We start from the raw sequence: 23216 nt of genomic DNA, 5'->3' as shown, positions 1-23216 counted from the left end.
TTTGAATAGCTGATTGGTCCCAAGAGTACTGGTAAAGTTGATCAGCTACTAAGATTGAAATGTTAGTTCAGATACCCAGGCGGGATACACGACAAACTGAAATTTTAGAGTAAAAGTAAAAGAATTAGTGAACAGGGAGACCAGCGAACTTTTCCTGCTACGGATATTAAATACTCTGGCGTACTCTTGTACAGAGAGAGGCAATGTCATAGTTACGTGTCTTCCTCAAGAACATAACAAAATGATGAGGCCAAGGCTGGAACGCAGGCCTTCGATTCAGATTCCTGCGCGCTAACTGGTTTGCTGTTCGGTCTGTTAAGTACTTACAAATGTAATTTTCAATCACCTTCACATGTGAAACTGTGAACCGTTAATTTTCAACACTCCTCTTCCGTGTTCTTAGTGTTCTATAAAATACGTGATAAAGAATTTCATCGTCCATAAAGATAATCTCTACAACACTGTGGACCCAAAAGCACTTGTGGTATTTTGTCAATATTTGAAACGGATATTCATAAAACCACAGTGAAGTGAGCAAGGAACCCGCCAACCGTCATAAGTAATAGGTCGCGGACAGAATATTTAACTTAATCTAAATTCCGCGCAATAATTGTCTAGCTCCTCCTCCTACAAACCATTTTTTGTTAAACCGCGAGTTAGACACCAACTAAAAGCAACAAAATAACTTGAGAGAAGGATAAAATTGATTTTTATTATTATTTTTACAAATCGAAACATGATTAGCTTGCGGCGACTTATGCCACTCATAAGAGCATTTAACCTCTTGAATTGACTAGAATCGCCCTTGAACTAATGGGTGAATTTCAATTCTTTAACTGATAGCTTTTGATCTAACCAAAGACCCCATTGTAAGGAGTAAAGATGCTTTGTAATCCTGGTCAAATATCGGTGAATTAACTCGAGGAATCTTCAGGAAAATTAAGAGACATCTCGACATTGAATGAATGGAGTACTTGGTCTAACAGGAGAATTTTGAAATTGGATTTATTAATGGAAGTGTTGGAAGTTCTTATTCATAAGGGTTGATATGGTTAGAGGAATAAATTTTAGGAAAGAAAGAATCTTTAATCGACCCTTAAGTGTTCAATTGTGTATGATCAGACACAAATATTGTCACTTTTGATGTGGGAGTCCCAATTTTAAATACTTCATTTGAAAGTAACTGTTATAGTTCAAGCAATGTAGTCCTGCATGGACACAGTATTTATCGAAAAAAAGGCAGAGTGACAATATCCCTGATACAGTTGGCTCTCGTTGTGAAGATCACATTTATTCTGTTCGACCTATAATTTTTTTATTTCGGGGTTATATTCAACTTTAAATTCGTAATTCAGTGACAAACTTGCTCAGAGAAGGAGTCAGATCGAACGAAATATAAAATGATAACGAACCGGAAGATATCTGTGAAATAAAATCCCATGGCCAGACCCAGACCTCCACCTAGATTAGTTGCGTGTAAGAAAGAATTCGGGTCTGTCGGGATGGAAATGTTATCCTCTTCCTTCTCTCTGAGAACAATTTTTTGATTTTTTTTTTTTTGGATCTATTCACATGATTTTTTCATAGTTATATTTGTTCTTCTATTACGTGCCTCAGCACTTACCAGTCTCAAATTTAGCTTCCTGATCTCTTCATTAAAAAAATGAATATTGGAATCGACATTCGCGTCAAATCAGTACAGAATAGAAATATTAAATTGGAAGACAACTTTGGACTGGACTGAAGAGGGAAGGATATCCGCTCGCAGGCACAAATAATTTCTTTTGTGTCCATTCAGTTTTGTCTCGACTCAGACAATACATAAGGAGACTCTCTGGCACATCTTTATTCCCAATAATTGCATCAGTGAACTATAAAATGAAAGCTTTAATCACGGTGTTAAGGTTTGTATATTTTGCCGCAAAGCCGAGTGGAAATAATTGTAAGTATTAATATTATTGTAGCTCGACTGAGTTTGCCAAATGTAATCGGGCCCCTGAAGTAGTCTTCACTTGCTCTATAGACAATTCTGACTCAATAGCTTAGCTGAAGCCTGAATTTTTCTTTATCTTCTTTTCTGTATTTGCTAAAGTTGAAGCTCACCCGCGGGGATTATTACTTTATTTGATTTTCAATTCACTGGTCAAATGAAATTTATTTCATTACAAATTGTGAAAGGTAGTAACAAAATATCGTTGTATCAGGACCGAACACCAGAACAGATCGCGACGGCGAGAAGAATGATCAGTCAAATCTAGAGTAATTTCGTTTGGCGGAAAATCAGCTGACTTAATTCTTGGAAACTTTATTTGCATGGTTGAAATAGGGTCGTCTTTCCGTCCGATAGATGAATGAAATTTGAGCATAATGTATTCTGAAAAAATAAAAATTAAAAAAAGTCATTATCATTCAACATTTTAAGTAAGGGAGGGGGGGGGGGAGATCGAAGTTGGGAGGTTGAAAATTGGACTAATGATACAGGTAGGAGTCTGGGTTCGAGTAGATCAGCCAATGATTAGGTAATGGCAAGCTTTGTTGTCGTAACAAAATGAAATAAGATATTAAAGCGACCTGGTATGCCACGACAATACGCCGAGAAAGATTTAATGAATTTACAATTTTTGGAAACCGTAATGGTTTGCACGAAGCAACAATCATCGAACGAGGTTGAGCATCCTAAAGAGAATCATTCAAGCAGAGGGGCATGTAATAAGTGGCCTAAAGAGGCGCTCTATCTTATCTTTTCATTTGCACCTTTTCAAGCGACCGGGACTACGTTCGTCTTAAATGTGAGGAAAGGGCGGGGGATAAGACAGCTGCAAGAAGAGATGCGTGGCGTCGTTCGTGCACGTGACTCGCCCTTCACGCCTTCGTTGCCCCTGCCGCGTGCGTACCCGCTTACCTAAAATCACGCTAAAAAAATGATGACTGTCTCTTAAGCTGTATCATCGACCAAAGACAAGACGTATTTTAAGGATGAAAGTCATTACTGTGTGGAATGATAAAAACATTGTCTTCGGGTATGACGTTTGGACGACATTGCGCAGCACCAGCTGGAGTAAGCCAGTCAGAATTGAACAAGGTAATTTGATAAAATCAACTGAATTAATAACGTAAGTTGGTCATCGTAAAGACTTTCAAAGCAGACGCTCGAAACGTCAGCTTTGAAACTCTTCACGGTGGCCAATCTACGTCATCAACTCAGTTGATAATACCAAATTACCCTGTTATACTCTCCCACCGACGCAGCACCACAGTTTCTTTAGAAACTTACCTCTTTTATTCAATCAGAATTGAGATGATGATGTTTGTTCCATGAGCGGAACTCGTTGTGGTCTTTACTCCAATAATGTTTCCTGATAGTAAGCTTTCTTTTTCTTCTGTAATTCTAGAGGCCTTCATCGACTCTTACTCGCCATGACGTCACCAACCCTGTTCCTCTACGCCGGGGTCTTCTTCTTCTTGATTTATAGCTGTGTCTGTGACCTGCCCGTTGAAGACACGACAAAACAGTGTGAATACGACAACATCAAAAGATGCAACGATGAGTTCAAACAGGTGTTCATGAATGCTACGAACGAGACGACAGGAATGAGAAATGTTTACTGCACAGCTCTACAGGTCAGTACTAGTGTATATAATTACCCGTGTATATAAATACTAGTAATACTAGTAAATGTCTTCTTTGGCTCAACTCTTACCTCATACCCACGGTCTCTTCACTTCCCCCTACGCTTCCCTCCTCTTGGGAGAGGGGAGAGGAAGAGACCTTGAAACGAGGCTGTTTAAACTAAACAGTCGAACAAGCTGTAACACCATTGGTAAGAGACAATTCCCTTTAGAGGTACTCATGTATTAACCTTGTAAGCCTCAATATTTGATTAAGGGATTCTCCTTTGTAGATGACATACATTTTCTTGAACATGAATTAAGGGAAAGTTAGTCGGGGAGAGCGGGAGGGAAGGGGAGGGAAGGGGAGGGGAGAGGAGAGGAGGGGAGGGGAGAGGAGGGGAGGGGAGAGGAGGGGAGGGGAGAGGAGGGGAGGGGAGGGGAGGGGAGGGGAGGGGAGGGGAGGGGAGGGGAGGGGAGGGCGTCATATGGTTGATTGCAATAAATCAAAAGCCTCCGAGCTTACCAGACTAGGAAGGAGAAGTTCACCATTGCCTCCCCTATTTAGATATTCAACCCAGTAACATATTTCGTTTAACACAGGCACCTAACAAACCCACGATCGAAGGGAAAGTGGGGGTAGGTATGTGCCGGAAGGAAAACCTCAGGGCGTTCAGGAGATTAGGTTGACCAAACATTAGTCGTTTGTGTCATCTTTGTGAACTATCTCGCCAGGTGTTTATGAACTGTTTGGATGGTTCTCTTGGACGCTGCATCGGTGGCTCGTGGCTTCAGAATTACAGCTATGTTGTCTTGGAACATGGTATGATGGACAAGAAGTGTGGTGTATGCCCCCACCATAATTACCATGACCTTGAACGAGTACTTAATGGTAAGAGAAAATGCCGCTCTTCTAAAAGTCCATCGCAGATTTCTTAACAAGGAGGCAAGGTCTTTTTCATCAAAGATTACCCCGTTCCGCTTTTTATTTTATTTTATTTTTCAACGTAACAGGTATTCCATTGACAATTACTATGACATCTCAGTCATTATCATCACCACCGTCAACAACAACAACAATAAAACAACAATACAACAACAGCCTTAAACAGCTTTAATAAGCTATCTTCGATATAATCATCTTTTCTTTCTTGTCCACGTTTTTCCCCAAATCACTGTTATTGTTATCATTGACGTCAAGACACCTAAATACCAACTACTTCACTAATGAATTCCCTTCTTACTGAATCAATAAAATTCTGAAGCGAGATTTTTTAACTGTTACGTAATTCACTTCCATCTTCCGTTTATTCGACAGCAAGGAACAGGGCAGACTACATCGGTAAGTATTACATATAAGCTTAAGCCCCTGTGATTTTGAAAAACTGAAACTTTTCGTAATTGCTTCACCAGACCCCCTCCCCGTTTTTCGCGCGTCCACTCTTTTGCTCATTTCCAGTGGCTGAGAAGGGACGGTCAAAAACACCTTCAATCACTTTATTTTTTCGCAGGTTTTGATATCTGCACGCCATGTGCGAAGCGTGTCCACGATATATGTGTGGCGCACTTCTTGGAAAACCGTTCCGACGCGAACATATGCCATGATGTGCAAAAGTTTATCAACTGTTACAAAAAGGTTGGTGACGCAGGAGGGTATTGTGCCAGAAGGAAGATCGTGAGGAGTTTTTCCAATCTTTGTCGCCAACTGGGAGAGAAGATGTTACAGGAAGATGAGAAACATCGCGGGTTGATGTGCTAAACGCTGGTTATGTTCAACAGGCAGTTAGTGTAATAAAGAGCTGTACATAACACATTCTGTTCAATGAAAAGCACAATATTCGGGAATGTTAAACCTGAAAAAAATCGTACTTGAGATTAAATGTTATTTCTTTTGGTGAGATTTTTAATGACAGCACTTCATAGCCAATGTGTAAACCATAACGCCGAACGAAGATGAGTGCGATATCAGTAATGAAGGGGCAAAATACAAAACTATAGGCAAGTAGAAGCAAATCTAAGACTGCTAATAAACTGTTGCGTAGGATGTAACTTGCACAAAACGTTTCCCCAACATTTCCACTTATTCTAAACTTATTAACTAAACCCCTTAACAATGAAACACCCTGTCTAAACCAGATGCTGGCGCAAGTCCTAAATTTTTCCTCCAATTCCTACTGCAGAATTAACCTCCATTACAAGCCCTATTCAGCGCTCTTGTATTCCAAAATTAATCGTATTTGCTACCATCGATCTGTAGTAAGCGAACAGAAATATAAGACATGTTTGAACGTTGGCGAGTTGCTAAACTTGCGTTTGTCATTTAGTTTTTACTGAAAAGTTGAATTATGCAATGCACAATGCTCGTTGACTTTCGATCCGGAACTGAAAAAAGAAAGCAAAAATTTTCAATTAACTTTAGTTTACGTTTCATGCTGAGGTAGCAGTGAAAGGCTCTCAACCGGGTTGCAGTAGAATTATAGCTTTTTTGTAAAAATGTAATTACTTTTGAAGACTATGCATCAAAATTAAAGTTTAAAAACCGGCTGGTTGACCACGGTAGGGAGTCTGACGGCCGCGCACTGCTGTTGTCTTTGGGCGGCTTTGTTGTTCAGTGTAAAAAATGGTTAGATTGATTACGCTCAGAATCACTTCAAGCAGCTCATTACTGAAAGCACGTGCTATCTCAGTGGTTGGTCGCTATCAGTAGGTTATCGATAAGGGGTAATGATCATGTATGCGATTAACATAAATAGCATTGCGTTCTGCTCGGCTTCTTTCCCAATGTGTTTTTAAATGGCTTCCCTTCAGCAAAATTATCTGTTCCTCTGTCTAGGAGTTGTTTTAAGCTTGTCGAATTCAAACATCTGTGTCGGTGTTCAAGGTCTACCTGAAGAGAAACCACAATGTTCTTTTCCGGGATTTTTGCAATACTTAGGTCCAAAATTGTCAAACAGAAAATGGCGCCAGTGGTCACGAGGAAATGGATTTCCTTACGACAGAACTGAACCTTTTAATGGATCCAGAAATAACAAAGTGAAAGGAGAGAACACATGGGTGTTTAATACAGGGAAAATTGAGATATTGGAAGACTCGCATTCTTCAAGAACCAGCTCGGTATTTTACTGTTGGAGAAAGCTTGCCCCTCATGTTTTCATTATCCTCCGCAATGACTCGGTGGATGAAACTCGCTCGAACGTAAAGTATTATTCTTGCATGAAATTCCGGAAAAGAGGGCGAAATGTGATCACATATGAACATTCGCCTTGGAGACCCAATCAAACTCACCTGGCTTGTGATGAAAGTGATCTGCTGGTATACGAAAGTCCTTTGCTTTCAAGTGTTTTAGAGGACGTACCGGATTGTCCGGCTGTGCTAAGGGGAGGATTTCAAATTACTGAGGCCAATAATGAGTTAATGGGAAAACAATGCCTACCTAACAAAGACGCTGCGATTATAGGAACGTTTGAATCTGACTGTATGGGTAAAGAAGGCCTGCGGATCCACTCAACAAGAAGCCATGATTGTTTAATGAACGAGCGTCATTTGAATAGCCCTTTCGCTTTCAATCTGGCTTTGTCTTGCTTCAGTGCACCATGGAGGGATGAGAATTTTACATACTTTATTGCCAAGAGACGAAATTTTGCAGCGAGAAGTACATTTACATTTCTCAAATCAGAATTTTTCTGTGTTAGATTTCGAAAAGTCGAGAACGAAGATAACGTTGTTTTGCAGCTTTATGATGGGCCGATTTGCACGAGGAATACGTCGGACGGAGTAAAATCATTAACCATGCACTTAAGACGAAGAGTTGATGTCGGAGAAACGAACAGACCTCTTTCTGAGGTCACTAAAAGGGAGTGTAACTTCCCCCAAAAAATTCGTGGGATTTGGAAAGAAATATCCGATCATAATGGTTTACGTAACGTTATCATAAACGAGACATCAATTAATATTCCCCCATATGGAAACTTCTATTGTAAACAGAGGCATATTTTTCAGCACCAGGCTCCCCACGAATGCAGTTCACTAGTTACCGGTAAGTGGCCTGGATCGGGACGGTCAAAATTCTTTATCGATGATTATATACTTGTGTCAAACTTTACCAATGGATGTTATCCCAGATTAACTCGCTTAGGTGTCACAGAAATCGCCGGAAGTGATGTGTTAGTATACAGGCTTTCTCAAAGTCAGCTGATAATCACGGATGGTGTTAACAATAATTCTTTAGTGTATTATTACTTAAATCATGTACTACGACTGTTTTGCTCAAGCTGGCTTCCCTACATAAGAGATCCTTATCCTGTTTGGGGTCGCAATATTGACAAAATCATAATAAGGCGCCAATCATCACTGAGAAAAACCCACTGTTTTCTTCCATCCCGCGGCAAAGGAGTTTACCATTTCAAGTCGGTTAACAGTGATCAAGTCGAATGCAATGGATCTTTGTCACGTGTTGAGTTTGCGTGTAAAAATACGCTTTCATTTGAAGTGAAGTATGATCCAGACTGTCAGAAGTCTGATATTGTTTATTCTTGTATCGGAAAGGCTTGGAAAATGGGAGATTTTTTCTTAGTTCAAGAAATCAAAACTAAAAATATCAGCTGCATGTGGTTTGATGAGTCGAACAAACATATGTTTCTTCTAAACTCACCTCAGTGCTCGGACAAAGACTGGGAACGAGGAAGGGATCCTCCAAAAGAGGTCAACTTTAAAGAAATCTTAAATTTTCAGTATTTTAGCAAATGTCCAATTTATTCTGAATCGCGTGACCTTGACTATCCAATAGTAATCACGTTTCGGAATATGTCACGTAATTTAAACTTAACGTCACGGGTGCTAGTCTTTGCGTGTTTTCTCATCTATTTCACATATTAAGAGTGCTCAGGGACGAAAGTGTGATTTTATAGCAAGAGAGGGTGATCCAAGACGAGCTATCCATTCCGCACCTGGTGAATTTCTTAAATTTATTTTCAAACTTCGCTGCACACCGCAAACTCAGTTGACTTCACGTCAGCACAACGTTACCACCGATTATATATATATTAGAGGTTGAGGAATGGTTAGCAGAGACAGAAAAAGGAAGTTGAAGCTCTCGAGGGATGGCTCCCGTCAGATCATTCTCTTTTGTCGAAATATAACCTGGTGTTTATCATATTGTTAATTCGGCAGCACAGAACATAGGAATCATGTATTCTATTAAATCATAAATAGCGATTCTGAATGAAATCGATTAAAAGGATATCAGAACAATACAGAATTGATACTTGTCGTTACATTTGTGAAAAGAATACCCTCTTTAACCCTGGTCGAGGTAAACTGCTCCTTTTTGGTTGAAACTAGCATTGGCTATGGCAGAAAATCATTTGAGATGTCACTGAGACCTCAACTGAAAATGGTGGGTCGAAAAGACAAATATTTTCCCAAGTTTCAGTGAATAGAGTGTTTCCGAAATCTGTGGAAGCTGTGAGTCTATATATGATTAAATCGATCTCTACAACTGCCTCATAAATGAACTCAAACATTAGAGCCTGGTCTGCCTGTGCATAATAACTTTCCTGTGGTGAATAACCGTCATGGACTGGGTATAAAGTGTCATGGCGGATGAATAGTGAGAAATACTTTTATAAGGTACGTTATACCTATGACCTTCAATATCCTTTTACAGATTTTAACATTTTAAAGATTTTATTTGTATAATTAATGGAGAGAACCTTAAGATTTTATTTGTATAATTAATGAAGATAACCTGATTGCGAAAGGAGCAGTCTGTAACCAAAGTCGAGAAACGTACAGCTGTTTTCCATGATTACTTACGAATACCCCTACAGCGTTTCGCTTTACATTGTCGACGTTTTTAAGTTTATCGTTTTCCTGTACCAAATGTGATTGCGAATGGGGCCTTACACACATGGGACGCAAAGCATGCATTTGAGAAGGAGAGACTGTTCTATTGTTTCATTTTAATCTGTTCATGAAATTCTCACCTACACGGTTTTGGCTTACACTGCATATAAGGTTACCAACAAGTCTGTTCTCGCTAAATTCGTTGCTTGTCATTTCACTAGAATGAAGATATGTCGTAATTACTCAATTAGGCACCGCCGTCTGAAAAGATTATTTTGGAATCTCAGAGGAAAAAATAATTTAGATTGTTGCTCTTAGATTTATAAGTGCCATTGCGATGCTTATTTTTGAAATTAATGTTTTAAAGATAACACAAATCATGAATTTGGTGAAACTTTATCTGAGACAGTCAAGTAAAAGCATTTTTCAGGTTAATCTGATAATCCCATCCTTGAAACTTGACATTACAGGAGGAGCAGCTGCATTAAAATTATGTTAACATAATACAAACTAGTGCATAGAAAAAGTTCATTTTTCTCTCCGAAAATGAGGCAATGAATGACATTTTCCTGCATGTACCTCCCTGGCTGTTGACATATTCTTGTTACACTGAGTTTTCCTACAATGTCTCTCAATAAAAGCATGTACAGTGATGTACAGTACACATGATAAAGTCACGATTTTATACGTATTATTGAGTCATTAGTTTTCTCTTTAACAACAACAGTATTTCTGTCCTGAAAGCAGTGTCAAATATATGTTTTAACTTAGGCAGAGTTAAACGCAAGAAATGTATCACCTTGTCAAAAGAGCAGTGGCACCTCACCCAACTCTGTCCATTCTAAGAAGAAACTACTGGACTCAGCGCAAAGGACCAAACTACTCCACAAACATGATCGTGGTTGGAATATCAACTATCATTTGTGGTTTAGTTGGCATTGTGAGTTTGAAGTTATAGCAATTTATGATAAATGTCTTTAATACAAAATATCTCACTGTAATTAATAATATTCTTGATGCAGTAATGGTAGAGATTGGAACAGAACGCCAAGCACACACCCTTACATTAACAAAAACATTAGCACAATCCTCAGATTCCTTTACACTTCATGCTACCTTGTTTCTCAAACTGCTTATCAATAAAATGAGAAAATTACTCATAATTCTCTTGTTTGTGTAATGATAAATTGAAAAGTACTACATTTGTGTTATTCCTTTCTTCTAGGGTTACCAAAAATGGAAATTAGACAAGGAATATGAAATTTAAGGAAGAAAACTAAAGTAGTGCCAGGCCATCCTAACAGCTAACTGCTGCAGCCAAGGTGGAACTATAGACAACTTTTTTTTTTTGCAAGATACCTTAATATACCACAGGACTGAAAAGATTTTGGTTTTATTGCCAGGAGAATTCAAGACTTAACAGATTTTTGCTGTAGTGAACTTTTTGAAATCAGCCTTCTATGACAACAACATTAAAACAAATCCCTGAAGAGGAATCTTTCAGTTTCCTATGGCAGCGGCATATTTTCCTGGTGAAAAATAAGGATATTGTTTGGTGCAGGTAACAGGAATGCAGACATTCATGGAGACAAGTTGCTCAGTGTCAAAATTATAAAATTAAAATTAATTTTGGAAACTTGTGGATGTCCTTTGTTTGTTTGCCCTGTTAATGTGTTGAAAAAGACGTAAAGTGTCTTAAATTTTATCCTTCTCCTAAAACCTAAGCTCTAGGAAAAGAAATAAAGGTAGTGACATGTCTTCTTATTAAAAATCCCATTGAGATGGCAACAAGACTCCCAGAGGAAATGCTAGAAGACAATCATTCATCCTATGAATCATATTTTCATAATGTATGTTATATTTCATACAAAATTTGTCTTATATATTCCATGGAAAAAATGTCGTAAACAACTTCTTGCGTGACATTTCTTAATTTGATGCTTATGTAACGAAGTTAATTAATTTTGTAAGAGTCACGGCAAGTTCCGTTTCAGCCAGGACGAAGTTTCCTTTTTGATTAAAATGATCGAGAAAGTAATTAAAAGAACTGGAATCATAAATTCATTATTATTTCTGCACGTTGAGCTTTCTTTCAGAAGGAGAGCAAAAGTTCAGAGTTTTATGTTTGCTCGTGCGTGATAACCGAATATGACGTGACGTCGTACTTCCCCGCCCACTGAACACAGACAGTTTCTTGTTTACTTTAATATTCAGACGCGATCCAACGAGATCCAGCTTCAGTGTGTCCTTTTTGCAGCCAAATTTTATCATATTTCACACCTTGGAGTGTTGAATACTACTCATCTTCAAAAGTTTTTTAAAGTACGATGTCGTTCCAAGCATTTTCAAGGGTTGCTCGCGCTTTTAGTTTTGGAGGTTCTCGACAGTTCCTTGGAAGAAGGCTTGGTGAGCGAAGCTCGCACATAAGACAAGAAAAGAGACCAGCCACTCAAGATGAAATGGGCATGCTTGTCCTAGGACTGGGTCTTTTTACATCTGCGAGTGTATGGGTAAGAAAGAAAACGATTTTCAAGCTTAATTTCGGAAGAATATTTTATGCTCGCATTCAAAGGTTAAAAGTGAAAGAGAAAGTAGACTTGTATTTATGCCCTAAATGAAAATTTTACTCAGAGAAGCATCTTGCCTGTTAAAATAGATCGTACCGACAGAAAAGCGTATGAATGAAAACGATCTTTTCTAATAAAAAAAAGGGAGTGTGCAATATCGGAAAATCGAGGTTATTGTGAGGCAGCTGTGTGATGTAGTCAAGACATGATTTTCAGCACGCATATGTGTTGTCGATATCGAGGTCAGATCGACGAAAATTTTGTTCGACGTTCAACTTATTTACAGCCATATCATAAATATAAACAAATAATTGTGATACTATGCAACGAGCGAAGATCTTTCAGTTATATATGTGGCGGAAAAACACATATCCTCGCGTGTTTACAAGGCTTAATGTATGCAAATCATCTGACTTTGTTTTGACAGTTTAGCGCATCAGGCGTCGCTTGGTCGAAACCTTTAGAGATGTAATCCCTACCGTTGAAATGATAAGCATTCTAACCTTATTGTTTAATTCGGTAGAGCAGGTCAAGGTTCGCAGTGATTCTGGCTATCTTTCCGTTTCTCTTCTGTTTTGTTTTGTTTATTTTCAAAGTGAAAAGGACGAGAAAGGGGAGTGTACGAGGGTGGGGACGGGGTATCGGGAAGGGAGGGGCCGTGTGGCAGGCCATTATGTGTAATGCCAAAAAAGGCAACACAAATAAGTAGGAAAAAATTAAAATCTTTAAAAGCAGCCCTAACAATCTCTAATTAACATTTGCATAGGCTTGGAAGGAAGGTGCATTCAGCTCAGTTCTGACTGCAGATGAACAAGCTAAGGTAATTAATAATTTATATATTATTTTGAGGTATGATATTAGCTTGTTTTTTCTAAGTTTGTTGGGCTAATACTGATATTATATCAGCCCACAAGCCATGTCAGGTTTTGAAGAGTTCCACTACTGTTTTTCCCAACTTGGGACAATTGTTCACTCTATAAAAAATAATTATTATTTGTTTATTAGATTAATTTTACCAGTTTTTATTTTAAAAAAAATTATGGAAGGTATCCTTACTTAGTTGTGAACAAAACAAACAACTAATTTGTTTCTAATGCATTAAGTGCATAATTATATATAAAAATATTATTTTTATAAATATTTTGAATAATCATTGGTTATTTGAAATTTTTGTTTTCAGCTGAAGGAAAATGAGTAAGAAGGGCAGATACTGATCAAGAAGAGCTACAGATGTTGCTGCTATAACACTGTGCTAACATCAAAAATATTATTTTTATAAATATTTTGAATAATCATTGGTTATTTGAAATTTTTGTTTTCAGCTGAAGGAAAATGAGTAAGAAGGGCAGATACTGATCAAGAAGAGCTACAGATGTTGCTGCTATAACACTGTGCTAACATCAATTGATGTTAGCTTTACCTCATTCATTATATCTCTTATCTAATGTACTGATAAATAAATTGTTAGTTAGCATTAACAATCAGCAAGTTTGAGTAATTAGATAATAAGGATGGAATTCACAGAACTCTCATTTTGAGAAAAAGTTTCCAGTTTTACAATTTACAGAGGTGTGCTAAAGATTAGGTGTAGAAAGTTACATATTAACCCACAATGACACTGTGTTACTAGTAACAGTTGTTGAATTAAGTGTAAGGTTTGAGTTTTCACTGAATTAATTTGTAAAATAATGATTGTCAGAAAATTTTGATTTCCTTCTAACTTGATTATGTAACTTAAATGTTGTACAATAAATTTGACTGGTTATGAAATCTTTGTTTCAATCTTTTCCCTTTAACCGCATGAACCTGTTCATTTTAAGTCTGGGCCTATAAAATTATTGATATACTCTTTCAAAATTAAAATAATGACAAGTTATGTTAAAATCAAGGGAAGTTTCATACACTTAGCCAAATTGTAGATAAATAAAGAAACATTTCTTCCTTTTCTGAATCTGAAAATGTTTTGTTTGAGAGCGTTCAACTCTCCGAAAAAATATATGCTAGATGTGTTTTTTTCCTAGTTACGTAGCTTCAAATGTTTGTTTTCTGGGGACATTTTGTGAAATAATTTGTTTTATGCCGGTTGATATGCGGCATACTGACACAAGTACATTGAACAAGGGCCTCACAACTGAACAACCCCAATCAAAAAAAGTGTTTACTTTTTTTTAGTCTACTGGCACCTCAAAAGCAGGCAATCAGCTCACTCTGTTGAGATCCGCTTTGGTGTTGTTTCCTTTTCCTATTATTGTGCAATCTTTTTTGAAAATGTTAACCATGTGGAAATATTTTTGCTCATTGTAACCTTACAAAATTTAAGTTTCACATCAGTAACCGCTTTAGTCAAGATATTTTAACAGCGTGTTTGGTGTGTCTATGTCCGGCAGCCAGAAATTGGTACAATTTTTTTCCCAATTAATCTCACATAATTTTTATAGTTAATGACCCCTTATTGTGGTAATTAACTAGATCAGACAGTGCCGAATGAAAAGTTTGTGCAGTGAGGAAGCAATATCATAGTTCAGTCCCTTTAAACAGTGAACAGCGGTCTCATTTCAACAACGCACACTCAGTAGGGGAATGTCCTTTACACATGCTACGATCGTATAATGTCTCTAGTGACTTGTGGCAGATTTTTCCGGCCTTGCCTGAGTCGGGTTAGACCAGCATTGAGTTCTCCAGGCCGGGCCGGGTTTCGACTGTACAGTTCTTTCGAAAAAAGACCCAATGTTGCAGTCAATCGAGTGTTCACTCGGCCTGCATCAGGCAGTAGTCAGAGCTCAGCCGGTGGATTGATCGGTGATAATGGGATGTTGATTGTTGGAATCGGATTGCTTGGAGGTTCTCTATTATACGTGAGTATTTTTTTGGAGTTTCTAGACGGAGATTCTAAATCGCGTATTTGTCTGCATAACTGCAGCTTCTTTCTGCTTTGAGGATCACCTGCCTCTTACGCGAGATTCGGTTACGTGCATCCATTTTGTGGGAGGGGAGGGTTAGGTTGTTTATGTACCACTGTACATGATATAGAGTTCAAAGTGAAACCATGCACGCTTTCACTTTCAAAAGCTGTGTTCATATGAGAGTTTGTAATAGTGGTTGTGGCGTTTTTATATTTGCATGAATTTTTAAAATTATATTATGAAAGTAAAAGAGGGCATTTTCCAAAGTAACATTGCATCATGTAACCACAAGGTGGCGGGTGGAGGGGGGGGGGGGTTGGGCTGGGAGAATGCTGGACAGTCAATCAAATGAGAGACACCTTGTCACTGGGAAAAAGTCTTCTTGCTTCAATATAACTTTCCAATATACCATGAAGAAGAGTCCAGATTCTTCACACCCTAGTAATCATGGCAGAAGATAACAATTTCACGTGAAGTTATATCAATCGACCAATGCATATTTTGTCATGTTGGTGAGGTAACTTGTCCTGAAGGGGATGATTTCTTTTCAAACCTTTCACATGATCAATATATCGTTTCTCTTTACTACATCGGTACATGGAAAAACTTGAATGGTCCTGAGACAATAAGAAATATCAAGATGAGGACATCGTTTTTTTAACACCAAATTCATGTAACTAGCATTACAAGAAATGTACATTTGGCAGGTAGTAAAGAGAATTGACCCTTAGATCATTGGTGATATGATCAAAACAAATCCTTTCTTTCAAGTCAAGAAAAATTTGGCTGCAAGTCATATGGGTAGATACACTCTGTGTACTTGAGTGTGGTTATTTCTTTGTGTTTTTGAGAAGGTAGTGAAAATCTAAGTGTAAAGGACTTAACAAGCTAATGTTTATGATTTTTCAGCCTTTTGTAGATGACTGAGGACTATTCAATTTAAAGGAAAAAAAATTTATTTGAAACAAATAACTGGGCTGTTATTCCCAAATTGCTATTGATTATTTTTATATAAAACTCCAAATAAACAGTGATCTACCTTTGAACTTCAGAGTTATTCAAAGATGTTACTCTGTGATTGCCTTTTAAATTGAAATAGTAAATGCATTTGAGGTGAGAATGAATTGTTGATATTGACCGACAGTAGCAGTATATTTAATGAAAATCATCTATTTTCTTGGGTTTTTTTTTATTTCAAGCTTGTATACAGTGGCATGTTTAACCCTTATGAATCTCCCTCATCAAAACCAGCAGTTTCTGAGGATGCTGCAGTAGAGGTGAGTTACAAAATCAAACATAAAAAGAGAGATGATTATCATATTGATAATGTAATATCTAGATTGAGGTAACATTTGATCAGTCAGAAAAGGTACCTTGAAACAAACAATACCAAGGTCTTCAAAATTGGCTTGAATCTATGATCCTTGTGCTTAAATGTGGTTGTTATTTTCTTTCTATGGATATTTCAGCAATATTTCCTACTTTAAACAGTATTCAGTACTTAAAGTTTGAGTGGTAATTTTTATCAATTAAATGGAACTGAAGATATATACAACTGCAGCTATTGTTGCACTTTACAAGGTTAAAAGACGAGTCAAAAAAGTTTCAAATTTTCAAAATTTATGGGAAAAAGTGTCAATTGATGAGCTACTGAAGGAATAATGTCCAAAATTTTTCTTATCACAGCTGCCTGCTGATGAGGCAGTTCCATCAGAATCAACCAAAGAAGAGAGCCCAGCTGTCAAAGAACCAAAAGAAGAGACAAGTCAGGAAATTACCTCACAACAAGGTATAGCGTTTTGTTCTATGTATGACTGTTGATACCTTGCCGTCCCCTTCCCCTCCTAGAAGTAAAGAAGTAGCTAATGAGGGGTGGGGGGGGGGGGGAGGAAGCCTTCACTGTGGACCACTTGAAACCCCAGTACATTTCAAGCAGTTTCTCTTTTTTAGTTGAATATTAATTTGTGTACCCTCTTGAACTGTCTTATGCTTTGGGAAATTCTCTTGGAAACCACTGCTTTTCATAGGATTGTGCTTAGCAGAAAATTGATTTCACAAGCTTTCAAGGAATTGGAAATTACAAATCAAATTACTTTGTCTTGCTATTCCTAGGAGATTCTTGATCACAAGAAAATATGGTGAATCACTGAAGTTTGTCCTAAAAGGGACTGCCTTGTTACTTAATTTTTATTTATCAAACATGAGCTAACATGAACATTCCTCTTCCAAACTCTGTGCACTTTTTTGTGTCCACCCATTTTTGTAGATGCACCACCCCCCTTGCCAGAAATTCCAGAACATGCAACATATATCTTGGTGGGTGCTGGCACAGCTTCCTTTGCAGCCTACAGAGCCATCAGGAAAGCTGACAAGTCTGCAAAGGTATTTGACTTCTTGAAGTATGTGAAGTAACAATTTTAGATCATTATGGGGAATAAGTGGAGAGTCTTAAGAGTATATATTCCAGAGAGCCTTGGTGTCTGTAGTTTTATGCAACATTGTAGTATATTAAATTAGCCACTGGGCTTCAATTTCATTTTTCCAAGTCATACATCACACAACTTTTGTATGAGTGTTTTCAAGGTAAGTTATGTTAACCTTTTAACTCCCAAGACAATATCAAGAGCACAAGTGATGAGAATAAAGAAATTATTAATTCTGAGTTGATCTAATACCTAATTCTTTGCACTAACATCACAAGAATTGTATAACAGACAGCAAGGATAATTACTATGAAGATCTTGAGAGTGAAAGGGTTAAACCATTGTTTGCCACCTCAGGTGTTGATCATAGGAGATGAAGAGTATCCGCCATACATGCGGCCTCCACTTTCTAAAGAGCTGTGGTACTGTGATGATGAAGAACTGGTGTCTGATCTGAAGTTCAAACAGTGGAATGGAAAGGAAAGGGGGTAAGATTGTCCTTTAACTGACAGGATAACTTCATTAGCTTATATTAAATTCTCAGTACTTAAGTCTATTTATTTGATACGTGTGAACTTTTAAAGCAGCTTAGAGCACATGTAATAGGTTGTAGATTCTTATTGGAAATCTGAATGTTGTTCTGTTTATTTTGCACTGCAGAATATTTTTTGAACCAGAGATATTTTTCTGTAAACCTGGTGAATTACCAAGTAAGGAGACGGGCGCAGTTGCTCTGCTCAAAGGGAAAAAGGTGAGGATGAATTGCAGAGTTCTGCTATTTCAAAGCCCCCCAATAAATTGTAAAGTTCTTGTAAACATCTTAGTATTACAAACTTAAGGCTTCCCTTCTGCCAGTGATGACCACACACATGCATGTTTGTGGTCATTGTCAGTGAGAAATATTATTTATATCATAAATCAACTAATTTGGCTTTGATTGACAGAGTGCTTTTTGTTTTTTGTGCTGAGCAGGTTGTGGGAATTAACAGTAGAGAACAAAAAGTCAAGTTAGATGATGGAGTAGAGATTGGATACGATAAACTGCTTTTGGCCCCAGGTTGGTATTTAGATTTATTAATAGACTAAGTGTTGGTATCCTCAGTATTTTTGTCTAGCATGGGCATGCCATAAACATCATATTATTGTTTGCAAAAAAAAAATTGTGTGATAAATGACTCATCAGAGTAAATAAAATTTAAATGTCAAATTTGCTGATGTGCAGGTGGTATTCCAAAGAACCTGCCCATTTTTAGAGAAAGCAGTGATGAAGTCAAGAGGAGAACAACACTATTTAGAAAGGTCAGATGAATGAAATTTAGCTCACAGAGGTTAATAGCATGGAACTTCTCCTAACAGTGACAATGAATTACTAGGCAGGAAGGTAGTACGAAATGGAAAAACCTATCACTCAGGAATATTATCTCAACATAATTTAAAAACCTCCCCACCAAATTTATGAAGAAATGCTAAGCATCTAGAAGGGAGAATTATATTGGGATCATCAGATTTTGGGGGAAGGGGAGGGGGTTGAAAATTTGAACACATCACTTTACTAAAATTGTTAAAGCCTATGAAAACAGACATTCATGCACTTGAAAAAGTATTTTAATCAGCAAGTCCCTTAATGCTACTAATGTAATTTTGGTATTATATATTTTCCACGATTTTCCCTCTTGATCTGCAAAGAATACACATTAAAATTAACATGAAAAACCAGTTTTAAGGACTTAATGAAATTGCTCAAACATGAAGTGCCTTCCTGCATTATTTTTGCTTAAAAGTACTCTGAAATTTCTTGAAGTAATTACACTTCTTTAATATGTTATGTTTGTTTGAAAAGCCTAATTATACTAGTCTTGTTATTACTCAATGGAAGACTAAAATATGAGGACTAATCTTTGTCATATTTTCAGATTAAAGATTTCAAGGAGCTTGATAAAGCTGTCAAAGATGCCAAATCTGTGGTTGTTGTTGGTGGAGGCTTTCTTGGAAGTGAACTGGCCTGTGCACTTGGCCACAGAGGTACCACACTTTTGTAGTACCTATTCAACAAATCAATTCCTTGTTGCTGTACATGTATTTCTGTTCAGTAATAGGTCAAATTTGGTCAGAACAAAAAGATGACACACAAGGTGCAGCTGAGGGTTTCATTGATGTTCTTTCTACATTTAAACATCTCCTGTGATCAGTTCCCTTACAGATGCTTTGCAACATGGATTCTCGTTGTTTCATATGGTAAAAAAGCAAAATATTGTTAATGGTGTTGCCATCTATGCATCTGCCATCCAATAGATCAAAGGCAAGAACCAATCAAAAATATATATTTTCACCTTTGCAACACCAATTTATTTAAGTTTAAGTCTTAAAACCTTTATGTTGCAATTTGCCAAGGGAGACATTTTCAATTTTTTTTTCATCAGGAAAGAAAACTGGGATGAATGTGATGCAAGTATTTCCAGAGGATGGTAACATGGGAAAAGTGTTGCCAAAGTATCTTACAGAATGGACAACTAACAAAGTCAGGAAAGGTAGGAGAAACTTAGATTTTTTTTTTTGTACCATGAGTGAATTGACAAAGGGTTGTTAATGAAGCCAGATGTGGACAAAAAGCATGGGTAGCTGGGTATCAAGTTTTATTATCAATCTTCTCACATTATGCTATGTTAACCTCATCCAGCCATGTCTACTATGATTAGACAAAATATTTAGGAAAAGTTTTGAAAGCTGTTAGTACTACATATGTAGCCCTTGCATCATCTAGGCTCACATGGTGCAGAAGCCTTCTAGTCCAAAAAGACAACCTTTCAATAGGCTAATTAAAGAAATTTTCTCAGCCACCTTTCCATCTGATGATTCAATGAGGTTTCCTGCACATCAGGTCTTATATACAACTCTGTTGCAAGTTTTTTAAGTCCAACACATGTAATGCTTTTCCCATTGATTCATATCATCTAGAGGGTGTGGATGTAAAACCAAATTCTACAGTAGAACATGTGTCATTTAGTGATGGCCAAATAAACCTGAGACTTAACTCTGGTGATGAGGTGAGTAACTAAATGGTATTGATTCCTCTTGCTTAGTAACTCTTATGTTTAAGGTTAGTTTTGATAATTTTGAGGTAGAGCAATTTTTATATGCTAGTATTTAACTTTATCTTAGATTCATTTTTTCCTTCTTTTGCTATAAAATCATAGATCAAAGCAGATCACATAATTGTAGCAGTTGGTCTGGAACCTAATGTTGAGCTTGCAAGTGCTGCTGGGCTTGAAGTGGACCCAATCCTTGGCGGTTATCACGTGAACTCAGAGCTGGAAGCAAAGTCTAATATTTGGGTGGTAAGCAACTCAAATAGCTGCTCATGTTTGCATGTGTCTTTGGTCAATATCTCCTTCTCTCCTATTTCCTCATTTCCTAGACAGGGCTGCATATGCATCAGTTTTTAAAATTTTTCCCCTAAAGTGCCAATTAAAGGAAATTTTTTTGGTCAGGCCGGTGATGCTGCTTGCTTCTATGATCCGAACCTTGGCCGACGAAGAGTTGAACACCACGATCACGCTGTGGTCAGCGGCCGACTGGCTGGAGAAAATATGACTGGCTCTAGGAACCCATATTGGCATCAGTCCATGTTTTGGTCAGTAGAAATGGTAATTTTGAGTTCAGAATTAAAAGAACTTCGCTCTGTGATTGTCCTCAACCAAACTCGTCTTACACCACAATCAATCGGAACCCTTTCAAAAACCAGGCGCGACCTTGTCATTTGCGTTTTCCGACACCCCATAGAGTTGCAAATTCTTACTTTGAGTTCTGTTTGGCCTCTTGAGATATTTTCGTTGCTTTAATTGGCCATTAATTAGGTTTCGGTTTTGTAGTTTCCAACCGATTTTCTCTCTGTCAAATGAAGATTTTAATCGAACTGATTTTTTTTTTCAAAATCCCTCTGCCAAAGAGAGTGTTGGGAATTGCATTAAAGCTTCGGGGGGGAAACACAATTTACCGACCGATGGATTTGCAGATGAATGCCGTGATTTGGGAATCAAATGAATGTGATGGCTTCAAGAAGAACGCATGCGGAACTTCGGCTGAAGTCAGCCAACTTAAAATTCTCGTGGGATGAGTAAAATCAGTTTATTTTGCAAAAGAATTCGTGAATGGCCGATTGAGATCGAACAGTAAAATTCGCGAAATTGGTAGGGCCAGTATGAGGACTTCGCAATGCCTTTCTGCTTCAAGGAGAATAAATATATCCTGACAAGAAATAGGGTGCGGTTTGGAAATTGTCCATTGACCTGGAATTGCAACAACTATGCTTTGTATTACTTGGTAGGAGTGACCTGGGTCCTGATGTTGGATACGAGGCTATTGGTCTTGTAGATTCCATGCTCCCCACCGTGGGAGTCTGGGCCAAGGCGACGAAAGCTGACACTCCTAAAGCTGTAGTGGAGGCCACGGGAGAAAGTTTACGTTCAGAAACCGAAGGCGAGGTATAAAACTTGACAGTGATAAACTTTGAAAGAAATTCTGAGACCACTCTATTTTACGCTATCTAATTTTGCGTGCTTAACTATTTTTTTTACCTAAGGGTGCTGCCTCTTCTCCGGTTTCCACTGAGCCACCCGCTCCAGTCTCCGCTGAATCATCGGAGGAATTTGGCAAAGGTGTCGTGTTTTACGTGAAAGGAAAAAGAGTTGTGGGAGTCGTCCTGTGGAACATCTTCAACAAAATGCCGATCGCTCGAAAGGTCAGATTACTATGAGATCTCTTCCCCCCCCCCCCCCTGCCTAAAAGGAAAACTGCTACTATGGAGTTGTGATGTCTCGAAGTGCAACAAACTAGCGAAAAAAGTCCAGACTAACATTACCTCAAAGAACAATTTTCGATGAAAATAATTAGGAACTGAATTGGTTTTGCTCCACATTATATTGGTCCAGAAAACTCGTACCAACGTTTTAACCAATAAGATTTAAACTAAAATCCATCAGGACTTGATCAACCGCAAATTTCTATGAGTTTTAGCGGCTCCAAATGATATTTATCTCTGCTCTGATTGGTTGTTGCGATTACTTTGGGCGTGGTTGAACTGCATTCAATCGAAAAGCAAACTAGAGAAAATGATCATTGGTACTTTATTCAATGATTTTTCTACATCAGCATCGCTCACAGCATCTCTTTCCTTCGACCGCCTCTCCTCTCCTCACCTCCTCCCCCCTCCCTCCCCTACACCAAAACCACCTACAAAACCACCAAAACCACCTACACTTTTTTGCGCTTTTTATTTCAAACTCATCCACTGGTTGCATTTTCTGCAGATCATCAAGGAAGGCAAAGATCAAGATGATCTCAATGAACTCGCGAAGCTGTTTGATATCCACAAAGCGGGCTAATTCAACGCGTTTTACCTGTTTTCACGGACGTTTTTTTGAAGAGTTGGACAATGTTGACAAATAGCCTTGGTAGAAACGCAGGCTCTTGTCAGCGGACGTAAAAAGGGTCGAAGTGGTAACGGGTGTACTATCACCATAAATGTCCCAGATGGTTGTAACGACCTTATGTTGTGATAGAAAGACTGGTGAATTTTTACGTTATTCGTACAGTCTTATTTGTTATAAAATGCGAATAACTCAGTGGCGAGGGAAATGTAGAATAAATTCTGATAATAAAGATCTATATTTTTACGTCAAGAGCGGGCAGACAGGTTTTCACTTAATTTGGCTAGATTTGCTTGGGTAGTCAGTGTAGTGATGTTCAATTTTTTTTTAGCCTCAGCGTTTGGATTGATACTGGTACCTACATTGGCAACAGTGCTGTTCTAGGAAAATGAAAAGAAGTTGAACAAGTGTTGATTTTAACGGAGTTATCGAGCTTAACATACG

General features: G+C 37.9%; 3 protein-coding genes and 2 long non-coding RNA genes across 7 annotated transcripts; all 5 read left to right on the top strand.

Moving 5' to 3' along the window:
- The first annotated feature begins 1809 nt into the window (after positions 1–1809).
- Positions 1810–5489, top strand: LOC113681918 (uncharacterized). Its single transcript, XM_027199054.2, has 5 exons — positions 1810–1942; positions 3393–3621; positions 4345–4501; positions 4928–4951; positions 5121–5489. Exons 2-5 carry the CDS (start codon positions 3418–3420, stop codon positions 5366–5368), a joined length of 633 nt encoding a protein of 210 aa, XP_027054855.2. The 5' UTR covers positions 1810–1942; positions 3393–3417; the 3' UTR covers positions 5369–5489.
- Positions 5490–6320: 831 nt separating this feature from the next.
- LOC113681917 (uncharacterized) lies at positions 6321–8866 on the top strand. The gene has a single exon (XM_027199053.2). It carries the CDS (start codon positions 6403–6405, stop codon positions 8482–8484), a length of 2082 nt encoding a protein of 693 aa, XP_027054854.2. The 5' UTR covers positions 6321–6402; the 3' UTR covers positions 8485–8866.
- Positions 8867–9117: 251 nt separating this feature from the next.
- Positions 9118–11489, top strand: LOC149035842 (uncharacterized). Of its 2 annotated transcripts, none has more exons than XR_016182257.1 (3): positions 9118–9237; positions 10225–10393; positions 10679–11489. It is a non-coding gene; the product is annotated as an uncharacterized LOC149035842 (long non-coding RNA). The 2 variants fall into 2 exon arrangements; XR_016182258.1 differs by having other exon boundaries at positions 9180–9237; positions 10229–10393.
- A 148-nt stretch (positions 11490–11637) lies between these two features.
- On the top strand, positions 11638–13790 carry LOC149035841 (uncharacterized). 2 transcript variants are annotated; one of them, XR_016182256.1, is made up of 3 exons: positions 11638–11963; positions 12787–12840; positions 13343–13790. It is a non-coding gene; the product is annotated as an uncharacterized LOC149035841 (long non-coding RNA). The 2 variants fall into 2 exon arrangements; XR_016182255.1 differs by having other exon boundaries at positions 13201–13790.
- A 768-nt stretch (positions 13791–14558) lies between these two features.
- LOC113681893 (apoptosis-inducing factor 1, mitochondrial) lies at positions 14559–23024 on the top strand. The gene is made up of 16 exons (XM_027199024.2): positions 14559–14875; positions 16123–16200; positions 16610–16712; positions 17190–17305; positions 17704–17834; positions 18007–18097; positions 18319–18403; positions 18569–18645; positions 19260–19368; positions 19767–19874; positions 20302–20390; positions 20541–20681; positions 20835–20977; positions 21671–21827; positions 21926–22084; positions 22653–23024. The coding sequence occupies exons 1-16, from the start codon at positions 14630–14632 to the stop codon at positions 22725–22727; spliced, it is 1908 nt and encodes a 635-aa protein (XP_027054825.2). The 5' UTR covers positions 14559–14629; the 3' UTR covers positions 22728–23024.
- Positions 23025–23216: the final 192 nt, after the last annotated feature.

Source organism: Pocillopora damicornis, chromosome 13 (assembly GCF_964200805.1).
Source record: "Pocillopora damicornis chromosome 13, jaPocDami1.2, whole genome shotgun sequence".
Taxonomy (NCBI): domain Eukaryota; kingdom Metazoa; phylum Cnidaria; class Anthozoa; order Scleractinia; family Pocilloporidae; genus Pocillopora; species Pocillopora damicornis.
Note: the sequence above shows the minus strand (reverse complement) of the source record. Positions and strands in the feature narration are given on the sequence as shown.